This window comes from Tympanuchus pallidicinctus, unplaced genomic scaffold, assembly GCF_026119805.1.
Source record: "Tympanuchus pallidicinctus isolate F22 unplaced genomic scaffold, pur_lepc_1.0 scaffold6, whole genome shotgun sequence".
Taxonomy (NCBI): domain Eukaryota; kingdom Metazoa; phylum Chordata; class Aves; order Galliformes; family Phasianidae; genus Tympanuchus; species Tympanuchus pallidicinctus.
The window spans coordinates 25,573,848-25,594,627 of record NW_026294780.1 but is presented as its reverse complement, the minus strand read 5'-3'; the positions used below and the strand labels follow the sequence as shown (position 1 = coordinate 25,594,627).

The 20,780-nt window shown below is 41.0% G+C and overlaps 1 protein-coding gene across 1 annotated transcript; it reads left to right on the top strand.

Moving 5' to 3' along the window:
• The first annotated feature begins 14,393 nt into the window (after positions 1 to 14,393).
• Positions 14,394 to 19,192, top strand: SLITRK5 (SLIT and NTRK like family member 5). Its single transcript, XM_052705874.1, has 2 exons — positions 14,394 to 15,136; positions 16,093 to 19,192. Exon 2 carries the CDS (start codon positions 16,101 to 16,103, stop codon positions 18,966 to 18,968), a length of 2,868 nt encoding a protein of 955 aa, XP_052561834.1. The 5' UTR covers positions 14,394 to 15,136; positions 16,093 to 16,100; the 3' UTR covers positions 18,969 to 19,192.
• The last annotated feature ends 1,588 nt before the right edge of the window (positions 19,193 to 20,780 follow it).

The window sequence follows — 20,780 nt, the reverse complement described above, 5'->3', positions numbered from 1 at the left end:
TTTTTTTTTTTTTTTTTGGGAGACATTAAGGGGGAACATAAGGATAATTAACTTCTGAACAAGCTGATCCTGAATTATAACACATCATGTAACATTTTGATACAGACTTGTAACAAAAAAATTCTATTAGGTGTCTGATCTGCCTTAGAATCTTTTGTCCCTCATATCAGTTAATTCAACTGTCTTATAATTAAATGTTTCCCACAGTCAAAATCTCACAGTCAAAATCTCAGATTCCTTATGACTAAATTTAAATAATGTATTAGTTTAGGTCTTTCATGTAAACTGTTTCTCTTAGTTTCCAGAACTGAAGTTAACAACACTTAGTTTCCAGTCACTGAAGTTTTAACTCTAATACTTATTCATTTTAGTGAATTCTGGCATAGCAAAAGAATAGGTTCTTGAACTTGATTCTCTCATCCAATTTTCAGAACTTAAGCTTTTAAATTATCTTAAAACATTACTTTCCCCAAGGGACTATGGGACATAGATGGGAAAGGAAAAAAAAAATCTTGACAGGGTGACTCAGTTCCGAAGAAGGCTTTTAACACCTGTTTAATCATTAAGAACAGAGGCAACCTCAAACAATTAAGGCTCATTTAAACCAGGCTACAGTACCTATTTCTTTTGCTTGAATTTTTCCAGTAAGAACAGCTAGTATCCTCCACCAGTGATTTCCTGTCTCTTCAGGGTTAGGTCTCACAGAAGGGCTCTTTTGAGTGGAACTGTTTGGAATTATCAGTCTCCCTTCAGTATAGAAGTCCCTGAACATATCCACTGTTTAATTCAAGTTGTTACATAGTATTGTATTTCCTGGGTCACTGAAGTTTTAACTCCGTAGTCAGTTGCTATCAACAAACTCACAGAAATGTATATCAAAACTGAGAGTAAGCAATAATGCAAATAATAAACACCGCATGATGCATTTTCTCAGGTGCTAATTTACCTAATGTAAATGTCGGATGTCTGAGCAAACACTTTAAAGCGTTGACAGTAAATTAACAGATTTAATTAATAGTTTTATATGTGGATGTCATGGTTTTATGATTTTTTGGTCATCAGTATTCCACACCATAACATCATGTAATGCACTGGAGGGGGGGGGGGGTTGACTTCTGCCGAATGTTTGTCCGACGGAAAAGAACTACATTTCCCCAGGAGGCTTTGCGGTCAGCAAGGGGATATAACTCCATGCAAGGTCACCTGAGCTCTTCTTCTTCACCTGCTCTTCGCCATCTGCACTTCGCCGTCTGTTCTCCAGTCACTCAACTGGACTGCACTTCTCACCTCAGCATTGTGGTGAGGTCTATCTACCATCCAGACAGACTCTCTCTCTCTTTCTCTCATTGTATTTTGCTAATACTATATTTAGTAAATCAATTGTTCCACCTCAGATTATTGCTGTTGTTTTCAAGTATTTTGGAGTCCCCTGTTTCCCTTTTCCGGAGGCACGGATCCACAGATCCCTCTGCCCTGCTGGTCACGGAACCGGGCCGAACCAGCCCGTAAACCATTGACAGTGGAAAACACTGAAAGGAACTACAGATATTGAAAGAATACTGAAGGCAATAAACAACTTGTGCAAGTGTGCAAATGCTGAGGAGAAAGTGCATGGCATTTCCAGAGCTATTTCTTATATTTTATATACATATTTATCTATAATATATATATTTATATATTTATAAATTTTATTCCTACTTTTAAAATAGAAAATAAATAAATAAACAAATAGAAGGAAGATTTTACGAGTGTCAGATGTGTCAGATTTTTTTTATTTTATTTTTTCTTTTTTATATATATTTTCAGTATCTTGAAACAGTTGAAATGTTCCATGTTCCTGATTTGATTGTTCACTGACAGTAAGTTTTGCAAGGCACGATTCAGGAAGAGAAACTGACTTGTGAGTGAGCGTACGGATAGTTTAATTTTAGATCTTACTCTGCACATATACAGGTTATATTATCATGGCCAAGGACGTAGGCAATGGTTAGAATATCACCCATTATGACTACTTTCAAACAGTAAAAATATATTTCTCAAGCTTTTGAGAAGTATTATAAAGGTAAATGAGGTGTCTCTGCTCATAAAGCATAGGCTAGCATTTTTGGAGACTAATGTTTCCAGCAGAATAAAATGATACCAACAACATCATAAATTGGTCCAGAATGACACAACATTTATAAGCGTTTATGTAAGTTGGGAAACTCTGCATGAAAACTCAAAGGTAATTTATAAAAACGAAATAAAATAAAATAAAATAAAATAAAATAAAATAAAATAAAATAAAATAAAATAAAAAGGGTAAAAAAGAAACAGAAAGAGAAGAACAATGACAAAAGAAGAAATTAAAAAAAAATTGTAATAGGGCTGTATCTCAAAAAAGTACTAATGATAAAAAAAATATATATAGATAACTTCACTTTAGTAAAGATTAGAAAAAGAGACTAAAACCAGATGATGAGGACATATCAAAATAGTATGAGGTAAATGCAACAGCTTATTATTTTACTATTTAACATCTATATGATAATGTGACATTAATCCATGATAAAAAGTTTTGTTTCTTTTTTCACAAGATAAAAATATATTTTACTACATACTAGATATTTAGAAATGAACTCTCCATACGAAAAATTATGCTGCAAGCAGCAGTATGTAATGAATGACTACAATTTTCATAATTGTGAGTGCTAGGATCAGAAACTTCTTCATGATAATAGATAGGTAATAGATTTCTCTAGCTAAGAATATGGAGTGAAGAATCCTACCAGACATCCACGTGAGGAGAGAGGAGAGGAGAGGAGAGGAGAGGAGAGGAGAGGAGAGGAGAGGAGAGGAGAGGAGAGGAGAGGAGAGGAGAGGAGAGGAGAGGAGAGGAGAGGAGAGGAGAGGAGAGGAGAGGAGAGGAGAGGAGAGGAGAGGAGAGGAGAGGAGAGGAGGCATGTGATTAAAAGTACTGATAAATAAAAAATCTTAGACCATACAGAAATTTTCTTGTGCATTTACTGATAACTGTAGAAACACTTAAAAAAAAAAAAAAAAAAAAAAAAAAAAAAAAAAAAAAAAAAGAATTTAAGGTGTTTCCTTTAAGTTTTAAAAACTTTTGGTAGTAGATGTCTGGATTTTGACAAAATGTCTGCCTCATGATGAGTAGCACTGCATTTCTCTTAATGTCCTGCTTGGGTCCATAGGAATATGGATTACATAAGCAGTTAATATATTGTAATCTCTTTACATATATTTAATTCTCTTTTTAATATATTGTCTGAACATTCACAACAGTGGTGTGGAACATAAATTTAGAGTGGACTTCAGATATTTGAAAATGTCCATTTTGTATCATCATCTGTAGGACAGCACTTAAGATTAATTGACCATAATTTAAACATCATGGTTGGTTGCCTAGTAGGACTATTTGAAAACATTGTGCCTGCCTGTTTTCAGAAAAAAATAATAAATAGAATGCTTCTTGTCTTTCCTATGAGAGCTGGGAAATTAAGTGGAAGGAAATGATTTAATTTAGAATTTCATAGATGCATTTCAGGAGTAGGTAGCATTTTGTAATGGAGAACAGCTTCCTAACAAAGCTGGCAGCTTGGAGACCCTATGTAGGCTCTAAAATGTTAAAGAATCTCTCAGGCAAGAAAAGAGTTCATGATTCAGAGACTGATAGTACCATTTATTAAACTTTTCTGTCATTATTCAATTCAGCAATTCATTTTCAGGAAAAATATCGATTGAAGCAATATGTAAATGGACATTAAATATAGCCAATATTTTGCTATATTAAGGGTTAGATTAATTTTCAATTTGTGGTACTGGAAGTGCAATTCTGAGAAACAATCCAAATTAATTCAATAAAACATTCCATATTCCAGATGCAACATTTCACTTAGCTGATCTCATTTTAGTACCTCAAAGGAAGTCTAGGGATGATATTTCCTTTCAGCTCTCCTCCATCTGCTTTTTCTTTGGATGCAAATTTCCAGGTAGCCAAGTAGATTTAAGCAACTTCAATCTATTCAGCTACCACTAGATTTCCAAAGGACAGACACACTAACTCTTACTTTTTTTTCTTCTTTAAGTCATGAGTTGTAACACAGCAATATCGCTATTATTTGATTAGAGATATCTAATGGAGAACCCAAATGCTATTTGCAACTTCTGGATTACATAGTAGCAATATCCTTTGAGGTCTTAAGTTTTGTATGTTGTTCGTGTTCCACAGAGACATGTAGAGAGATCCAGAGCTTAAACTACACTAAATCATAAATTTCACACCAGTTCTATGTAGAAATAAACAGCTCATAAACGATTTTTCCTCTGATGATTGTCTTCTTTAACAGAGAATTTGAAAATTGGAGTAGTATAACCAGGAAAAGATTAAGACTTAGTTATGTTTACAGAGTATTTTGAAATTCTTAACTAAGGTGTATTACATGGATGTCCAACATTTTGTCTTGGCTGGGCCACAGTGAGAGAAGAAGAACTGAATAGGAATGCAGCTACGAAAGTAACTCTGAAATTAATGCCTCCTATTTATTTCCATGGAAAATACAACTGATACAAAGAGCACAGTAACAGTATTTGGTAAAGCAGATTCTCAACTACAAAATACTACTTTTCAACATAGTCACCACTATTAGCTATACATTTTTAGTCAGCAGGTAGGAGCCACTGCCATGATGGCATGGGGTAGGGGGCAACCATATTGCAAACTGTGCCTGGCCACATGTGGGTTAAGAGACCATAGATTCAAATTTTATAACAATGCCAGTGAAGACATTAAAAAGAAAAATGTCAAGCTGGTAAAAACCTTAAAAAAAAAGAAAAAAAGAAAAAAAGAAAAAAAAAAGTCTTTTTCTCTAACCCCAAGTTTTTAGACTATGTGAGACACAAATATTCAGCATCAAAACAGTGCTGGTATCTCTGAAAAAGTGTTGTTCTCTACAAAGTCAAAGCAAATACACTCAGAATTATAGTTTAAGGATTACTGACTGCAGGTTCGGAAAAGCTGCTAAAGAATTACTCGTTCCATTTTTCAGATAATATCAGTATAATCCAGATCTCAATGTTCTACATGCCACCTTTGTACATTATAGGAAATAATTTTTTAATCCTCTGAGATGTCTGTTCAAGTATCTTGCTTATTATATTTGGAAGAATATGCCTTACATTTTTCCTGTTCTTATAGAAAAATGATAATAGTAATTAAAAAATTACAAAAAAAGCTCTCATATTCTCTTGTGGCTACTTATTTAAACGTAACAACTGCCCTACCAGAAGACCTTTGCAAAAACATTTAATAATAGCTTGCTTCTGAAAATAATTATGGAATTAATTATTTTACATTACTGGTCATCTATTTAAACATTAATTGTAAAGATCAGATACCTGGACAATCTATTGAAAGTCTGTAATTCTTGAAATATCCCATTTACCAAGATGTTACAGAGAAGTTATTTCCAGTAATGTTTCTCCCTCACTCTTAAACTTATAATTAATTACAAGATTTTGCTATCTGCAAATCTAGTTTTATACTAACCTGTTTGAATAATTTGAACATTGTCATACATTTTACAAATAGAAAACTTTAACTGACCTGATTTTCTGAGGATTTCTTCTCTTTCCATTTTATGTACATGTAATATCGGAAAGACCATATGAAGATCACATTAATATCTACTTTAAAAATGGTTGTTTTAAATTTGGTTGTATAATCATGAAACTGCTAATACATTTTCGCCAGTAATGTTCAAGATAGCTGATGCTAACCATCATGAAGAAAATTTACTATTGTGTTTTCTACTCATCCTGTTCATGTGGGGTGATGGAAGATGGTGAGGGATCTAGAGAGTGAAACATATGAGAACTAGCTTAGGTCCCTTAGTTTGTTCAGCCTAGAGAAGCAGAGACTGATGAGATACCAGGAGGTGGCCTACAGCTCCTCACAACGGGAGTGGATGGGCAGCACTGATCTCCTCTCCTCTCTGGTGATAGCAACAGGATCTGAGGGAATGGCATGGAGCTGCAGCAGGGGCGAATAAGGTTGGGTGTCAGGAAAAGGTTGTTCACCAGAGGGTGGTCAGGCACAATAATTGGCTCCCCAGGGCAGTGGTCACAGTGCCAAGAGTGTTGGGGTTCAAGAAGCATTTGAACAATTTTCAAAACGGTTTGATTTTGGGGTAGTCCTGTGTGGAGCCAAGATTTGGACTCAAAGATCTTTGTGAATCCTCTCCAACTTGGAATATTCCATGACACTCTTCGTTACTTATTGTTTTCATTAATCAGATTCCTATACATAGGTGTATATAGGGACACCTAGTGGCAGTAATTGATTAATACTTCCCAGTCAGAAGATACAGATGTCACCTTTGGCGTGAAATCCTGGACATCATACTGAATAGCCATTACATGCAACATCACTTCATTGTAAGGCTCTCATTTTGTTTTAGTGAATCCACTAACAACAACAAAGCAAACAGCATTCCTCACTTTTTCTCAATTCAAAATAACATATCTATCATGCCTATTTGGCAGAATGATTAAACAATGTTTTGTTTCTTAAATATCACTGAGTAAATAAGCCTTATATTTATTTTAAATAAAGACCAAAGTGTCTGCTTAAGAGACATCCTACTATTTATCCTCATTAACTAAATGCATATCTATAAATGCATGAAACAAACATATATTATGTTTCTCTTACAATTATATTCTGAAAAAATAGGTAGAAATTCATATGACTGGATTGGATATCCAAAAATCAATGTGAGATTTTATTGTAATCTCTACCTTTTATGAACTACTGTCTGTATAAATAGATTGTTTTATATGACATCTCCAAATTAAGGTAAAAACTAAGCAACAAACCAAGCAAACAAACCAACAACTACAAAAACAAACAAACAAACATACAAAAAACCCCTGATTATTCTCAGGAAAAAAATATTTGAATGAAAAAACATAAAGTTAAGCACCTAAACAACATATAGTCACACAGGACTAAGTTTACAAAAATGCATATCACCCTACCTGTCATTCACTGATAGTGCCAAAATTCTCTTCATGTGTCTCAAAGAACTTCGTTCCTCATCACTTTACGTTTGTTTGGTTTTTTCCTAGAAATCAGGAATCATGTTATTGTTCTTTCTACTGAGTGTTTCAGAAGTGTAGTTTACACAAAGAATCATAGAATCACAAGATATCCTGAGTTGGAATGAATCCAAAAGGATCATTAAGTCCAAATCCTGCCTCCACACAGGATCACTCAAAAATCAGATTGTATGACTATGGATCTAACTTCTCTTACTTGTTTTGCTTGCAAGAACCAAACCAACAGAAATTTTTGAGGGATACTTAAATGCCCCAGATTGAACAGTCTCTATGTCTGTATACTCATCTTATTAAAATTTCTGCTAATTAATCTGGAATATGAATATGAATCCAGTTTTTTATATACATGACTTAATCCATGTCACATTCTACTGAAACAGCTGAAACTTTAGCTAGAATCTTTGAGAGAATGAAAATAAGCTGAATATGATTTTCATAAGTAATAACAAATGTAGCTGGAACAAACAAGTAGCTGGAAGACTATCTAAATTTCTAAATCCTCACAGATATGGGTAGCCATATACTAGATGGCTAGAACATTTGCTCCAGATGATTCTACACACTTTCAAATGCTTAAGCAAAATGCTAATTATTGCAGTAAAGGCCAAAAGCTAGATCTCTAACATCCTTTTCTAACATTCTTCTCATTTTGGAGGAAATGAAGGAAGGGGGGAAGAAAGGGAACAAGTACCCTGCCAGTCAAGTACAAAGGAATATGAGGAAAAACTCTAGAAAATGTATGCAGAATGTTCAAGGAATTAAAACATGTCCCACATGATAATGGAGAACAAAAGAATCAGGAAAGAAAGAAATGAACAGAACTCAGAATCTAAATTATAACAGTAAGGGAGAAAATATCCTTCCTGACCTGAGGGCCAACAGTAAACCCTGAGGCAAGGAACAGATACTGCATAAAAGTAGAACAAGCATATTCCATCTTCTTCAAAATACCCTTTCTTTCCCAAGTCAGCATAAATGTAACTGTCCTCCAGAAACTGTCCCATTCAATTACACAATGTTTCATATCTGCCTTTCAAGTTCTCTCTTAAAAAACAACAAACAAACAAACAAACAAACAAAACCTCTTGGTTTGTTGGCCTGATGACCTATTTGGAGGGCCTTCTCTGTCTCTCACTTCTTAGATGGGCAGTAAATTTCTTAACTTATTTAGTCTATGCTAAAATATAATCAATACATGAGTGTTTGATGGCATGCCGGCATCATTCTTCAGTTCAAATACTTTGTCTCTTTCGAGTATTTAACTAAAAATGTATTTGAGAGCAATCACATTCCCCTCCAATATCTGTTTGGCTATGTATGTCTCAGTGATGATGATGATGATGATGATGATGATGATAATAATAATAATGTCTTTCTTCTGAAGACACATTTTCCATTCTTTAATTGCCCTAGCTTCTTTCATTGTAAGATCTTTGAACGTATGGCTGAAATAATGCATAATACAATAGAAACTAATCAAAAGGCATCCAAACTTTAGTCCTGTATAACCTTATTAACACACCCTCCTATTAAAACAACCCTACCTAATACACCATTAGAATCGTATTTATCTTTTCCCATTATGTCAGTAATTCCATCGTCATGTCAACATGTATCCACTTTTTGTTTTATCAGTACCTTCAGACTTTTGAAATACAATCTAAAATTGCTTCACCCAAGTTTATAGCAAAAGTTTTCATCCATGACTTTGTAGACTGTGTTATTCAATTCACATCACTCCTAACAATTCAGGATAAGAGAATGCGTTTTATGTTTATATATATATATATATAAACATATAAACATATAAACATATATATATATATAATGCATGTTAATTGAGTTTCCAAAAATTAAAGGATTAAAATACTGATTTAAATGTTTATAAATATTTATACAATATCTGGACACACATACATATACAGACAGAGTAAATATACTTAAGTATACACATAGAAGTAATTTTTCTTGTCTGATTATCTGCTTCTCCTTAGCGACCCCCTCAGTTTTTTATTGTCAAACTATTCAGACACACTCACCTCACACCCTGAAATCAGTGCTAAGTGCTTTTGTTCAAGGATTTTATCTCCTGGAACTCTTTTTCATTCCTGTACTTTCTCCATCATGCTTTAAATGAACACGTTAAATAGTGCTTGCATTATTATTATTATTTTTTTTTTTTTTGCATAAGGTAGTATTGTGCCTTATCTGAACTTTAATTCTAGTGCTCTTCAAGATTATCTCATTGAATTTTTTATTTGTTTCTCAGGTTGTCTTCCTGAAACACTTGGACAGGAGTTATAGAACCACATTTTATTTTTCATTCTTGAAAGTTCACAGTAAATGGGAAATCTCAAAATCAGCAGGCCTATGATGTTCTGTTTTTGGTTTATTCTGTTTAACATAATCAGTTTTTCCTTTAATCCTATTGTTCACTAATACAAAGTTTAAGAAAGCCTTGCCTCTTATTGGCTCATAAAAGAAATTACTCACTGTTTTGTACAAATCTGTATTTTCCCCCATCAAGTTTGTGGCATTTTTTTTTTTTTCTGGCACTTGCCCACTGAAATGTAACATAATTACACAACATACACTTTCACTTTATTTATTCTCCCAAGTATTCATAGAGATTTCTACCCAGATCAAATCTGTACCAGAGGATTCATAATATACCATGTCACCGTGAAGATTTTTTCCTACCAGGTCCTCAGTGATTTTCATTCCATGACACTCTCATACCTTTACCATCAAATTTAACTTCTTTACTATTGCTTAATAATATTTATTTCTTTAGCGTTTTTAGTGCATTAACATGAAGTTAATTCACATTTTCTTCTGTTTCTAAAGGGTGCATGTTCTGCAGCTCCAATAATGTCACTTATGACTTTGATATCTCTTTTTCTGTTTTCCCATAACATTCGGTTCCATGAGTTCTATCAGCTGTTGGTGATGCTCTTGTTGACCATGACCAAAGGGTATACCCATTACAGTAAGCAGTTGCTGTAGATGTAATACATGTATTCCTCACTTTTTTTTTATCTATCTCATCAGTTGTTCCACTCTAGTTCACTCCTCTCCATTTGTATTTCATGTGAAGACTGTAGAAATAACTTTCAAATTTTCTCCTGAGTGTAAAGGTTTTTAGGATCTCCTGGTTTAATGAAAAACAGATGAAAATAAAATTAGCGAAAGGCAACACACTTAAATACTGATAAAGGTCTCTTTATTTCTTATGAATTTAGCAGCATTTTACTTATGTCCTTGTGTTTAGGTTTATAATGACAATTCTAGTTAAAATATTTAGATACAACTTTCTACTATGTGGAATACTTCAAGGCTATGTGGACTCCATTCAGATAGGTGAATTTGGTAAGGAACATTAGAGCTATGCTGTCTCATGCTATTCATGCACATTAAAATAAGCATTCTGGAAAACTACAGAAGTTTTTTTATTAGAAATATTAATCATAATAAGAATGAATGGAACAGCAACATGATAGTTGAGCACTAATAACTATTTAAACCTCATATGTGCTACTAAAATTTATCTAACTGTCTAAAAAGTTGAAAGTAAGATTTTGTTAAGTAGGATTTTCTATTCATTATACTTTTTAATATCTCATTAGCACAGGATCAGAATAATTTAACTGAAACACATGTACAATACTCACTTTTACATAATGTTTTTAACACTATTTCAGGTTTATGAAATGTCAGCTTTTCTGAAATGGTTTTATTAAAAATGTAAAGCTCAGTCGGACTGACAACGTTACTTAAAATTCTGTTCTCTCTTATGAATAGTAATAATAATAATAATAAAGGTATTTATTTGTGACTGTCAGAGAGTCTGTCTCAGTCAGTCTCTGTCAGAGAGAAAAACAGCATAGAGAGAAACACAGACCAATTGTATGTGTATGACAGGGCTTAAAAATTGAAGCACATATACATAAAACCCCATCTATTCAATGCAAAGACTTATGACTTCAAAACATTTTTTTTTACTATTTTTTTAGGAATTGTGAGTTCATATAAAACTGCACAGCATCCCTATTTGCCATCTATGAATTATTTTCATTTCATCAATTATTCTGCATTCCATGTGGAATATTATAAGTCTTAGAATAAGAAGTATGGCAGGGAAGTGTTTAGTGGTTTTTTGTTGTTGTTTCGTTTTTCTGTATTCTTTCCATAACTAAAAATGATACCGTTGAGCTCATTCTAAAGCCATTTAAAAAACCTTCCACTGAGTCAAATGGTTTTTGTGTCAGACCATGAATTCTGTAGATCCTTTAAGATTAGAAGTATTTTGCCCTCCTGATAAACTTTCCAAAGAGTTCTACAAGATCAAGCGTACTGTGAGCATTTAAATGAAAAAGAATTTTGGTTCATATAAGAACCAAAGATGCTTTTAGTTCACATATGATTGTATTAGACTGTATTGTGTTTTATCCAAACCATGAGTCATATTTATTTCAGGCCTAAGGAAAGAGGATTAAATTCACGCTCCTTTCACATTTGTAGAGATGAGCACATCTTTTGAGGAAGGCTGAGGAAGGCTGAACATGGAGAAAAAGATGATCATTTACAACTACTCCTGTACTTGGCACTCTTGGATATTCAAACATAAGTTGGCAGAGGTCCAGGGATCTGCTAAAGATGCAGTTGTAATGAATTCTCACCCTATACACAGGGTCTTCAACGCTTTGACTCATTCATGAAAACTCATGGAGGTACCACTGAATGTAACAGAGATGGAAGTGAAGTTGGATGTCAACCTCTGTACTGTGCACATGAGATGCATTTTACATGTAATTATAGGCATAATATCTATTTGATTGACAAACTAAAATGTACACAGCACAAAGAGTAATGAATACATAAATGCAAATGTGTGCATATTTGCATGCATACAAACAAATATACTTAAATATATACATATACATATTTCAAGATCTGCCAAACACCTAAATTTGCAAGAAATGAAACAAGAGCTAAATATAAGAATTCCCTCAGTCACATCCAGCTTTGCATAGGGAAAAAAAAAAAAAAAAAAAAAAAAAAGCTCCATGTTATGCATGCAAGCGGCAAAACAGCAGTTGTCAGTCAGCAAGAGAGAACAGCAGTCAGCCAGCACAGGGCTGCCCGCTGCCAGCCTCTGCCAGTCTGCCCAGCAGGCAATCCCCGCCGTGCCCTCGCGGTCCCCGAGGAGCTCCCGGCGGCCGGGACACAGAGCGCCCGCGGCGGCAGCGATCAGAGCAGCGCATCCGCCACCCTGCGCTGCCACCTGGCGGCAGCGGGAGGAACCGCACCGCGCCGCGCGGTTTCTGCAGCCCGGGGCGGCCCCGCGGCGGCGGCAGCCCGGAGGGGGCCTTGGGGCTCGCTGCCTGCCCCCCACCGCGGGCCGCTGCTGCTGGATCTGCCCCGCGATGTGCCCCGCGCCCCGAGACTCTAATATACAGAGGGGAAAGATAACACAGGCGGCCCCCGCATACCCCTCCGCAGCAGCGTTTCCAGAGGATGCGCGCAGCCAAACCCGCTTGTTTCCCATCACCGCGGCCACCCAATCTCGCATACCGAGGTGCGGCTTCAGCGGCGGCTCCAGCTCATTAATCAGAGCCGGGCCGCTGTCAGTGGGCGCTGCAGGGGCAGGGAGCGGATTCCGCACCGTGCCGCTTCCCTCCGGCTGCCGCTTGCGGTCGCCGGGCTGCGGCGCGAGGAGGCGGTGGAGCGCGGAGAAAGTTGACCGGTGCGGCGGAAAGTGCCAGGGCGGCCGCGGGGCGTGCGGGGCGGGGGTGTGGCGGGGGCGGTGGCACGGTGATTGTATCGGCATGTGTGCGTGTGCGTGTGCTTGCGCGTGTGCCAGGCGGCGTGTGCGGCCTGTGTGACCGCGCGTGAGGCTTGCGCGGCGCTGAGCGCCCACGGTGCTGCCAGCTGGGGACACCCGCCCCGCCTCGCGTCCTCACCCCGCACTCCCTCCCACCCTCAACCCCCCCACCCCCCCCACCCGCCACTCTCCTCCCCGCGGCGCTCCACACCCCGCTCCCCACGCAGCCCCCGCCTGTGCCCGCCCCGCCCTCTTCCCGTCCCCCCGCCCGCTGCGCTCCGCGGCGCTGAGCAGAGCGCAGAGCTCCGCCGGCCGCCCACCCCCCCGTTCCCCGCCCCCGCCGTGCGGGCGCGCACCCGGTGTGCGCTTGAGGGTCGCGCGCCCCCGCGGCTGCCCGGGCACGCGCCCACCCGCACGAGTGTGCGTGTGCGCGCGCGTGTGTGTCTGTGTATGTGTGTGTGTGTGTACACGCGTGTGTGTTCGTGCGCCCCTGTGCGAGCACTGGTGTCTCGGCGCCGCCCGCGCGCGGGGTGCCGTGTGCGCGTCGCTCACCGAAGCCGCCCCGGCTGCCATCCCCGCCACCTCGTCCTCCGCCGCCCCGGCGGCTCCGCGCACCGAGCAGTCATCTCCATGGGCTGCCACCATGCCCGCGCCCTGGAGATTTCGGGCCAAGTAAGTACCGGGATTGACTTTTCTCGTGCTTCCCTTCTGTCTTCTCTTTCTCCCTTCCCTCTCCCCCGCCCTTTCCCCACCGGGTCTCTTCTCGCTGTCGCTTTCCGCCCCCGACCACCCCAAAGCCATTTCCCCCAACTCGAGGTGCGCTCAGTGGGATGGCGGTGTCCAGCCGGGCCGCCTGATCGTTGCTGCTATCGGCGTTACTGAACGCTGCCTCCAGCCACCTCTGCGGTGCGGTAATCCGAGGGCTGAACTCTTTGGGGGAAAAGCCATACACACGAGAAAAATCCCAACGCAACCCCATTCCTCTTCTCCCCTCCCCCCTTTCTCCCTCCCTCCCCCCCCTTCTTCCCCCCCCCCCCCCCCCCCCGATATGAACCTCTGTAGGGAGCTGGCGAGCAGCAGCATGCAGTCATCACAGAGGGGTTTCCAGGGCGGGATTGCAACCTTGCACACAGCCAGCTACAACTTTATCTTCTCTACCTCCCATCCCCCCCCGCCCCCCCCCCCCCCTTTTTTTTTTTTTTTTTTTTTTCAAAAAAAGGGAGAAAGGAGGAGGGTGGGAAGATTGCATTTGCCTTCTTCGCTAGCCTAATTGAATTAAACTTGTAAAATGCCTGGGAGTTTAATACTGACCGGGCAGGTTTTCAATGGCTTTATTATTATTATTGTTATTATTATTATTTTCCCTATGAAGAACTGCCAGTTAATGGATGAATGGATCTGATCGAGATGAGAAAGAATATGCTAGATACATGGCTTTGAGTGAGATTTTTGCTGCCTTTTTGCAGTGAAGCCTTTTGCTTTGAGTAATTCCAATCCTGCTGACGTCTGGTCAGAATTAGAGAGATTCGCCGAGACTTCCGATTCCTTGCTGCATGACTGCCTTTGCTGCAAGTGCTAGATTTGCAGCCTTGAACCTGGAGCCACAGGAGATGGCTTACAGTGCCGAGACTTGCTGGTTTTAAGATGTGTTCCTCCAAACTGGAGTTGTGGCATGAGGAATGGAGCTCTGAGGTGGACGATAGAAAATGCATGCTTGCTCCGTGATCCCAGCATTTAAGTCCAGATGATTTATTAGTCTTCCCCTACCAACAAACACAATGCATATATTTTCCCTGTTCATGTTGCTTTTAGACTAGCAGAACTAAAAGAAAGCCACAAGTAGCCAGAAAGACTGCAAGATGGAATCTAAATAGGATTTGTTTCCAGCTAGATGCAATTCGGGTATTAAATCGGTAACGGAGGTCACTGGCAGGGTTTCCCCCCAGTCCCCCTTGGCTTTTAATCAGCCTGGGTGTCTTCTCTCCTAAAGGATGAAGAACACTGACAGCCATTGCTGCTTATAATCAGTAACTCTAATGCTTGGAGTGTTGGCAATGAGATATTTCCATGAGACCTATTTAGATCTCTCCACTTCTACCAGGCTGGTTTTGCAGAGCACTGGGAATAGGAGGTATGTCAGATATGGCTGAGACTCCGAAGATGATCTGCCTGTTTTACGTTTTTCACAAATTTGGGGTGAGTGGTTACAACATTTCCTTTAAGTGTGAGTGTGACTGCATGTGTAAGAAATTAAGACCTCTGCATGGTAGTCAGCTCTGTTACATTGTTTATAACTCGATTCCAATCAAAGTGATTTATTTATATAAAGATACAAAATTTCTCTCGCTGAAAAGAGCTGCTAAGTGGATTGAGTAGTGGTTAACGTGTTTAATCTCACTACTGAAGATTTCTGCCACAAAAGTCCTCTACGGTGTGTGTGTGTGTGTGTGTGTGTGTGTGTGTGTATGGGTGTGTGCATACATGCTTGGTAAATGTATAGATAAAATAAAACCACGTAAAAGAGTAAAGAAAGAGGTGATGTGGAGAAGCTGCCAGTATCCTCTGTGATGAAGTAGGCTGCTGCTTTCAGCACTGAGCATTTTTCTGTGGCTTCCTACCACGGCTTTTCCACCACTGGTTAAAAATCGAGGTAGTGCTTTGACTCTGTAAAAACGGGGAAGACCTCAGTGCGCTGTTCACCATGGAAGTTCTGAAGGGAAGGGGGAGCTGGGTAATAGAGGAGGTGGGAAACCTCGTAAAATGGTGCTTCTTTTCTCTTAAATTAGAACTGTGAAACTGAACTGACAGCCATTTTATATATATTTATGGGGCTGATTGTGAAAAAGAAATGCACTGAAACACTGAGATCTACCAAATACGAGTAGAACCAGAACAATTCCTACTGCGACCTCACCTTTTTAAGCACCTCAGGCATTTGACTCACTAGAGTTGCCCATCAACCTTCTAATCAATGCATGTCACCCAGTTTTCACAAGTGTGGGAATTAGAAGCGACAGGAGGGTTTTGTTTGTTTGTTTCATTAGCAATCCATTCTCTACCCCACTGAAGGTGAATGTAAACTTTGTGTCCACTTTGAATTTTATAAGGTCATGCTATTATTTTGCTTTATTTTTTTCTCCTTACCCTTACAGGAAATAAAATGTATGCTTGCTGCTCCACAGTAACTTTGGAACAGGACCTCAACAAAAAAATGCATATCTGGATGCTGCAGACAATCGCGTTTGCTTTAACATCGCTAGTCCTTTCGTGGGCAGAAAGCATTGAGTATTATGGAGAAATCTGTGATAATGCATGTCCTTGTGAGGAGAAGGACGGCATCTTAACAGTGAGCTGTGAAAACAGAGGAATCATCAGCCTTTTTGAGATCAGTCCACCAAGGTTCCCTGTCTACCACCTCTTGTTGTCTGGAAACCTTTTGAACAGGTTATACCCAAACCAGTTTGTCAATTACACAGGGACTTCAATTTTGCACCTAGGGAGCAATGATATTCAAGACATCGAAACTGGGGCCTTTCATGGTCTGAGAGCTTTGAGGAGGCTGCACTTGAACAATAACAAACTGGAGCTTCTACGGGATGACACCTTCCTTGGACTAGAGAGTTTGGAATACCTACAGGTTGATTACAATTATATTAGCATAATTGAACCTAATGCATTCAGCAAACTGCACTTGCTGCAGGTGCTGATCCTCAATGACAACCTCCTCTCCAGTTTGCCCAACAACCTTTTCCGTTTTGTGCCCTTAACTCACCTGGACCTGAGGGGTAACCGGCTGAAACTATTGCCCTATGTGGGCCTCCTGCAGCACATGGATAAAGTGGTGGAGCTGCAGCTGGAGGAAAACCCCTGGAATTGTTCTTGTGAGCTGATTGCTCTAAAGGATTGGCTGGACAGCATCTCCTACTCTGCACTGGTGGGAGATGTGGTTTGTGAGACTCCTTTCCGCCTACATGGTCGAGACTTGGATGAAGTCTCCAAGCAGGAGCTTTGTCCCAGGAGACTCATCTCGGATTATGAAATGAGACCGCAGACACCGCTGAGCACCACAGGGTATTTCCACACCACCCCAGCCTCAGTCAACTCCGTGGCCACTTCTTCTTCAGCTGTTTACAAATCCCCTCTGAAGCCCCCCAAAGGGACGCGCCAACCCAACAAGACAAGGGTGCGACCCACCTCCCGTTTGCCCTCGAAAGACCTGGGATACAGCAACTACGGCCCCAGCATTGCCTACCAGACCAAATCCCCGGTGCCTTTGGAGTGCCCCACTGCCTGCACTTGCAACTTGCAGATTTCTGACCTGGGCCTCAATGTCAATTGTCAGGAGAGGAAGATCGAGAGCATTTCTGAGCTACAACCCAAACCCTACAATCCTAAGAAGATGTATCTGACAGAAAACTACATCGCCCTGGTACGCAGGGCAGATTTTGTGGATGCCACTGGGCTGGATTTGCTGCACTTGGGCAATAATCGGATCTCGGTCATTCAGGACCGAGCTTTTGGGGATTTAACTAATTTGCGAAGGCTGTACCTGAATGGGAACCGAATCGAGCGGCTGAGCCCAGAGTTGTTCTACGGGCTGCAAAGCCTGCAGTACCTCTTCCTGCAGTACAATGTCATCCGGGAAATAGAGGCAGGCACCTTTGAGCCTGTCCCCAACCTTCAGCTCTTGTTTTTGAACAACAACCTCCTGAGATCTTTGCCTGGGAACATTTTTTCTGGTCTTTCTCTCTACAGGCTGAGCCTGCGGAGCAACCACTTCTCCTACCTGCCAGTGAGCGGGGTGCTGGACCAGCTGAAATCCCTGCTGCAGATCGACCTGCATGAGAACCCCTGGGACTGCACCTGCGACGTGGTCGGCATGAAGCTGTGGTTGGAGCAGCTCAACACCGGTGTCCTGGTGGACCAGGTCATCTGCGAGTCCCCGAAGAAGTTCTCCCAGAGCGACATGCGAGCCGTCCGGGCTGAGCTGCTCTGCCCCGACTACTCCGACATCGTCGTCTCCACGCCCACTCCGTCCCCGGGCCAACTGCCGGCCAGGACCACCCCCTCCTCCTCCACCGTGCGCCTCAACGGCACATCGGCGGCGGGCGGCACGGCGGCGGCGGGCGGCAGCGGCGGCTCTTCGGTGCCGCTCTCGGTGCTAATCCTCAGCTTGCTGCTGGTCTTCATCATGTCCGTCTTCGTGGCAGCGGGGCTCTTCGTGCTGGTGATGAAGCGGCGCAAGAAGGGCCAGGGCGACCATGCCAGCGCCAACAACTCCGACGTCAGCTCCTTCAACATGCAGTACAGCGTCTACAGCGGCGGCCACCACCAGCACCACCACCACCCGCACCTCCAGCAGCACCCGCCCCGCGGCGGCGGCGGGGGCGGGGGGGGAGCGGCGCTGCCCAAAGTGAAGACCCCGGCCGGCCACGTCTACGAGTACATCCCGCACCCGCTGGGCCACATGTGCAAGAACCCCATCTACCGCTCCCGGGAGGGCAACGCTGGCGAGGATTACAAAGACCTCCACGAGCTCAAGGTCACCTACAGCAGCCACCCCCTGACCCCTGCGGGGGGAGCCCCGCCACCGCCGCCGCCCCCACCAGCACCAGGAGGGGAGGACGCGTCCGGGCGCAGCCCTGCGTACAGCGTGAGCACCATCGAGCCGCGGGAGGAGCTGCTCTCCCCGGTGCAAGACGCCGACCGCTTTTACAGGGGCATTTTGGAGCCTGAAAAACACTCGTCCTCCTCCGCGCTGGGCACACCCGGCTCCACCCTCCCCGACTTCCCCAAGCTCCCCTCTGCCTACACCTATTCCCCCAACTATGACCTTAGGCGTGCCCACCAGTACTTGCACCCGGGGCCGGGGGACAGTAGGCTCCGGGAGACGGTGCTCTACAGCCCTCCGAGTACTGTCTATGTAGAGCCCAACAGGAACGAGTACTTGGAGCTAAAAGCAAAACTAAACGCAGAACCGGACTACCTCGAAGTGCTGGAAAAACAGACCACATTCAGCCAGTTCTGAGAAACTGTGCTCCTCCCCTTCCCCTCCAACCATAGCAGCTCCTTCTCTAGAGTATTTGTATTTAATAACCACATGCAAAACAAAGAAACGTAAATGCTGACTTCCCCTTGCCCCGCCTCACCCACTCTATTTTCCCCCTTAAAGTCATTTTATTGTAGGGTGAAGTGCCTTGGCACGGGATTTTTCAGCTTAGGGGAATGATTCTGAAATGGGGTGCTCTTTTGTTTGGTGGTGTTTTTTTTTTTTTTTTTGGTTTTTCTTTTTTTTTTCAATGTGTTTCTTTGGTTTTTCTTTTTTTTTTTTTTTTTTTTTTTTTTTTTCTTTATTTTTAGATTTGTTTTCTTTTTCTTCCTTCTTTTTCTTTGTTTTTTACTCTGTTTGGAAGTGAAAAACCACCTATTGTGTAAAATGGACACAGTGCTGGCATTGTGCATGTGTCCGTGTGTGCTTGAGAAAGGTAACAGGAGGGTCTTGTCAATTCATTTTCAGATTACAAGTACAAAAGTCTCAATCCCTTTCGTTCTTTTCTCCTGTTTGTTTGTCTCTTTTCTTTCTTTCTTTCTTTCTTTCTTTCTTTCTTTCTTTCTTTCTTTCTTTCTTTCTTTCTTTCTTTCTTTCTTTCTTTCTTTCTTTCTTTCTTTCTTTCTTTCTTTCTTTCTTTCTTTCTTTCTTTCTCTTTCTTTTCTTTCTTTTCTTTCTTTCTCTCTCTCTCTCTCTCTCTTTCTTTCTCTCTTTCTCCCTCCCTCCCTCCCTCCCTCCCTCCCTCCCTCCCTCCCTCCCTCTCTCCTGTCCTCCCGTCCTTCCTTCCTTCCTTCCTTCCTTCCTTCCTTCCTTCCTTCCTTCCTTCCTTCCTTCCTTCCTTCCTTCCTTCCTTCCTTCCTTCCTTCCTTCCTTCCTTCCTTCCTTCCTTCCTTCCTTCCTTCCTTCCTTCCTTCCTTCCTTCCTTCCTTCCTTCCTTCCTTCCTTCCTTCCTTCTCTCTTTTTCTCTCTTTCTTTTTGAGCAAAATCATTCAATTTTATTTTCTTTCTGGTTGGAGAGTACAGAGAGCATTTTCCCCTTTTAGCCATGAGTGACTCTAAATGGCTTTTATGGCGAGACTAGCACACCCCGACTTTAATACAAGATTTCCTTTTTTTAAGGATGTGTTTATATGCTTTCTGGACTTTTGAATTAAAAAAAAATTATATATATATATATATATAATGATCTTTAAAAGGATCACTGTAGATGTGGACAAATAATTAAAGAGTGCAGAGATATATGATCCATTACTGGTTAGTGAAAGTAACTTATTGATGAAATATGAAAAGAAAAAATATTTTATTGTAGCACCTATTTTTATATGCACATTAGCATTTCTCTTTCCTTCACTATTTGAAGACCTAATCTTCCAAATTCTTACTCACTTGAGTATCATTACTTGTGAAAGATGTCCCAGCTTAGACCTTCATCCTGCAGGCACTTAACCACATAAACAACTTTACTCATCTGTGTAGTCCTGTAGACTCACTTATTGAGCAAAGTTACTCAAATGCCCCAAGGACTATAAGATTAAGGTAAAGAATGCAGACTCTGTTCTTATGAGTAAAGTTACTGGCATGTTTCTATTTTTTCTTTTTTTCTTTTTTTCTTTTTTTTCAGAGTAGGGTCCAAAGTCTATGGATTATTCTGAAGTGGTTCATTATATTGAGGGGTTTTCTGTTTTTCTTCCCAGAGCTGATGTAGTACAAGAAGATCCATTTAAATCACTACAGATGAAGTCAATTAAGACCAAATATTAATGGACAATCTAACACATAAAATCTGATTGC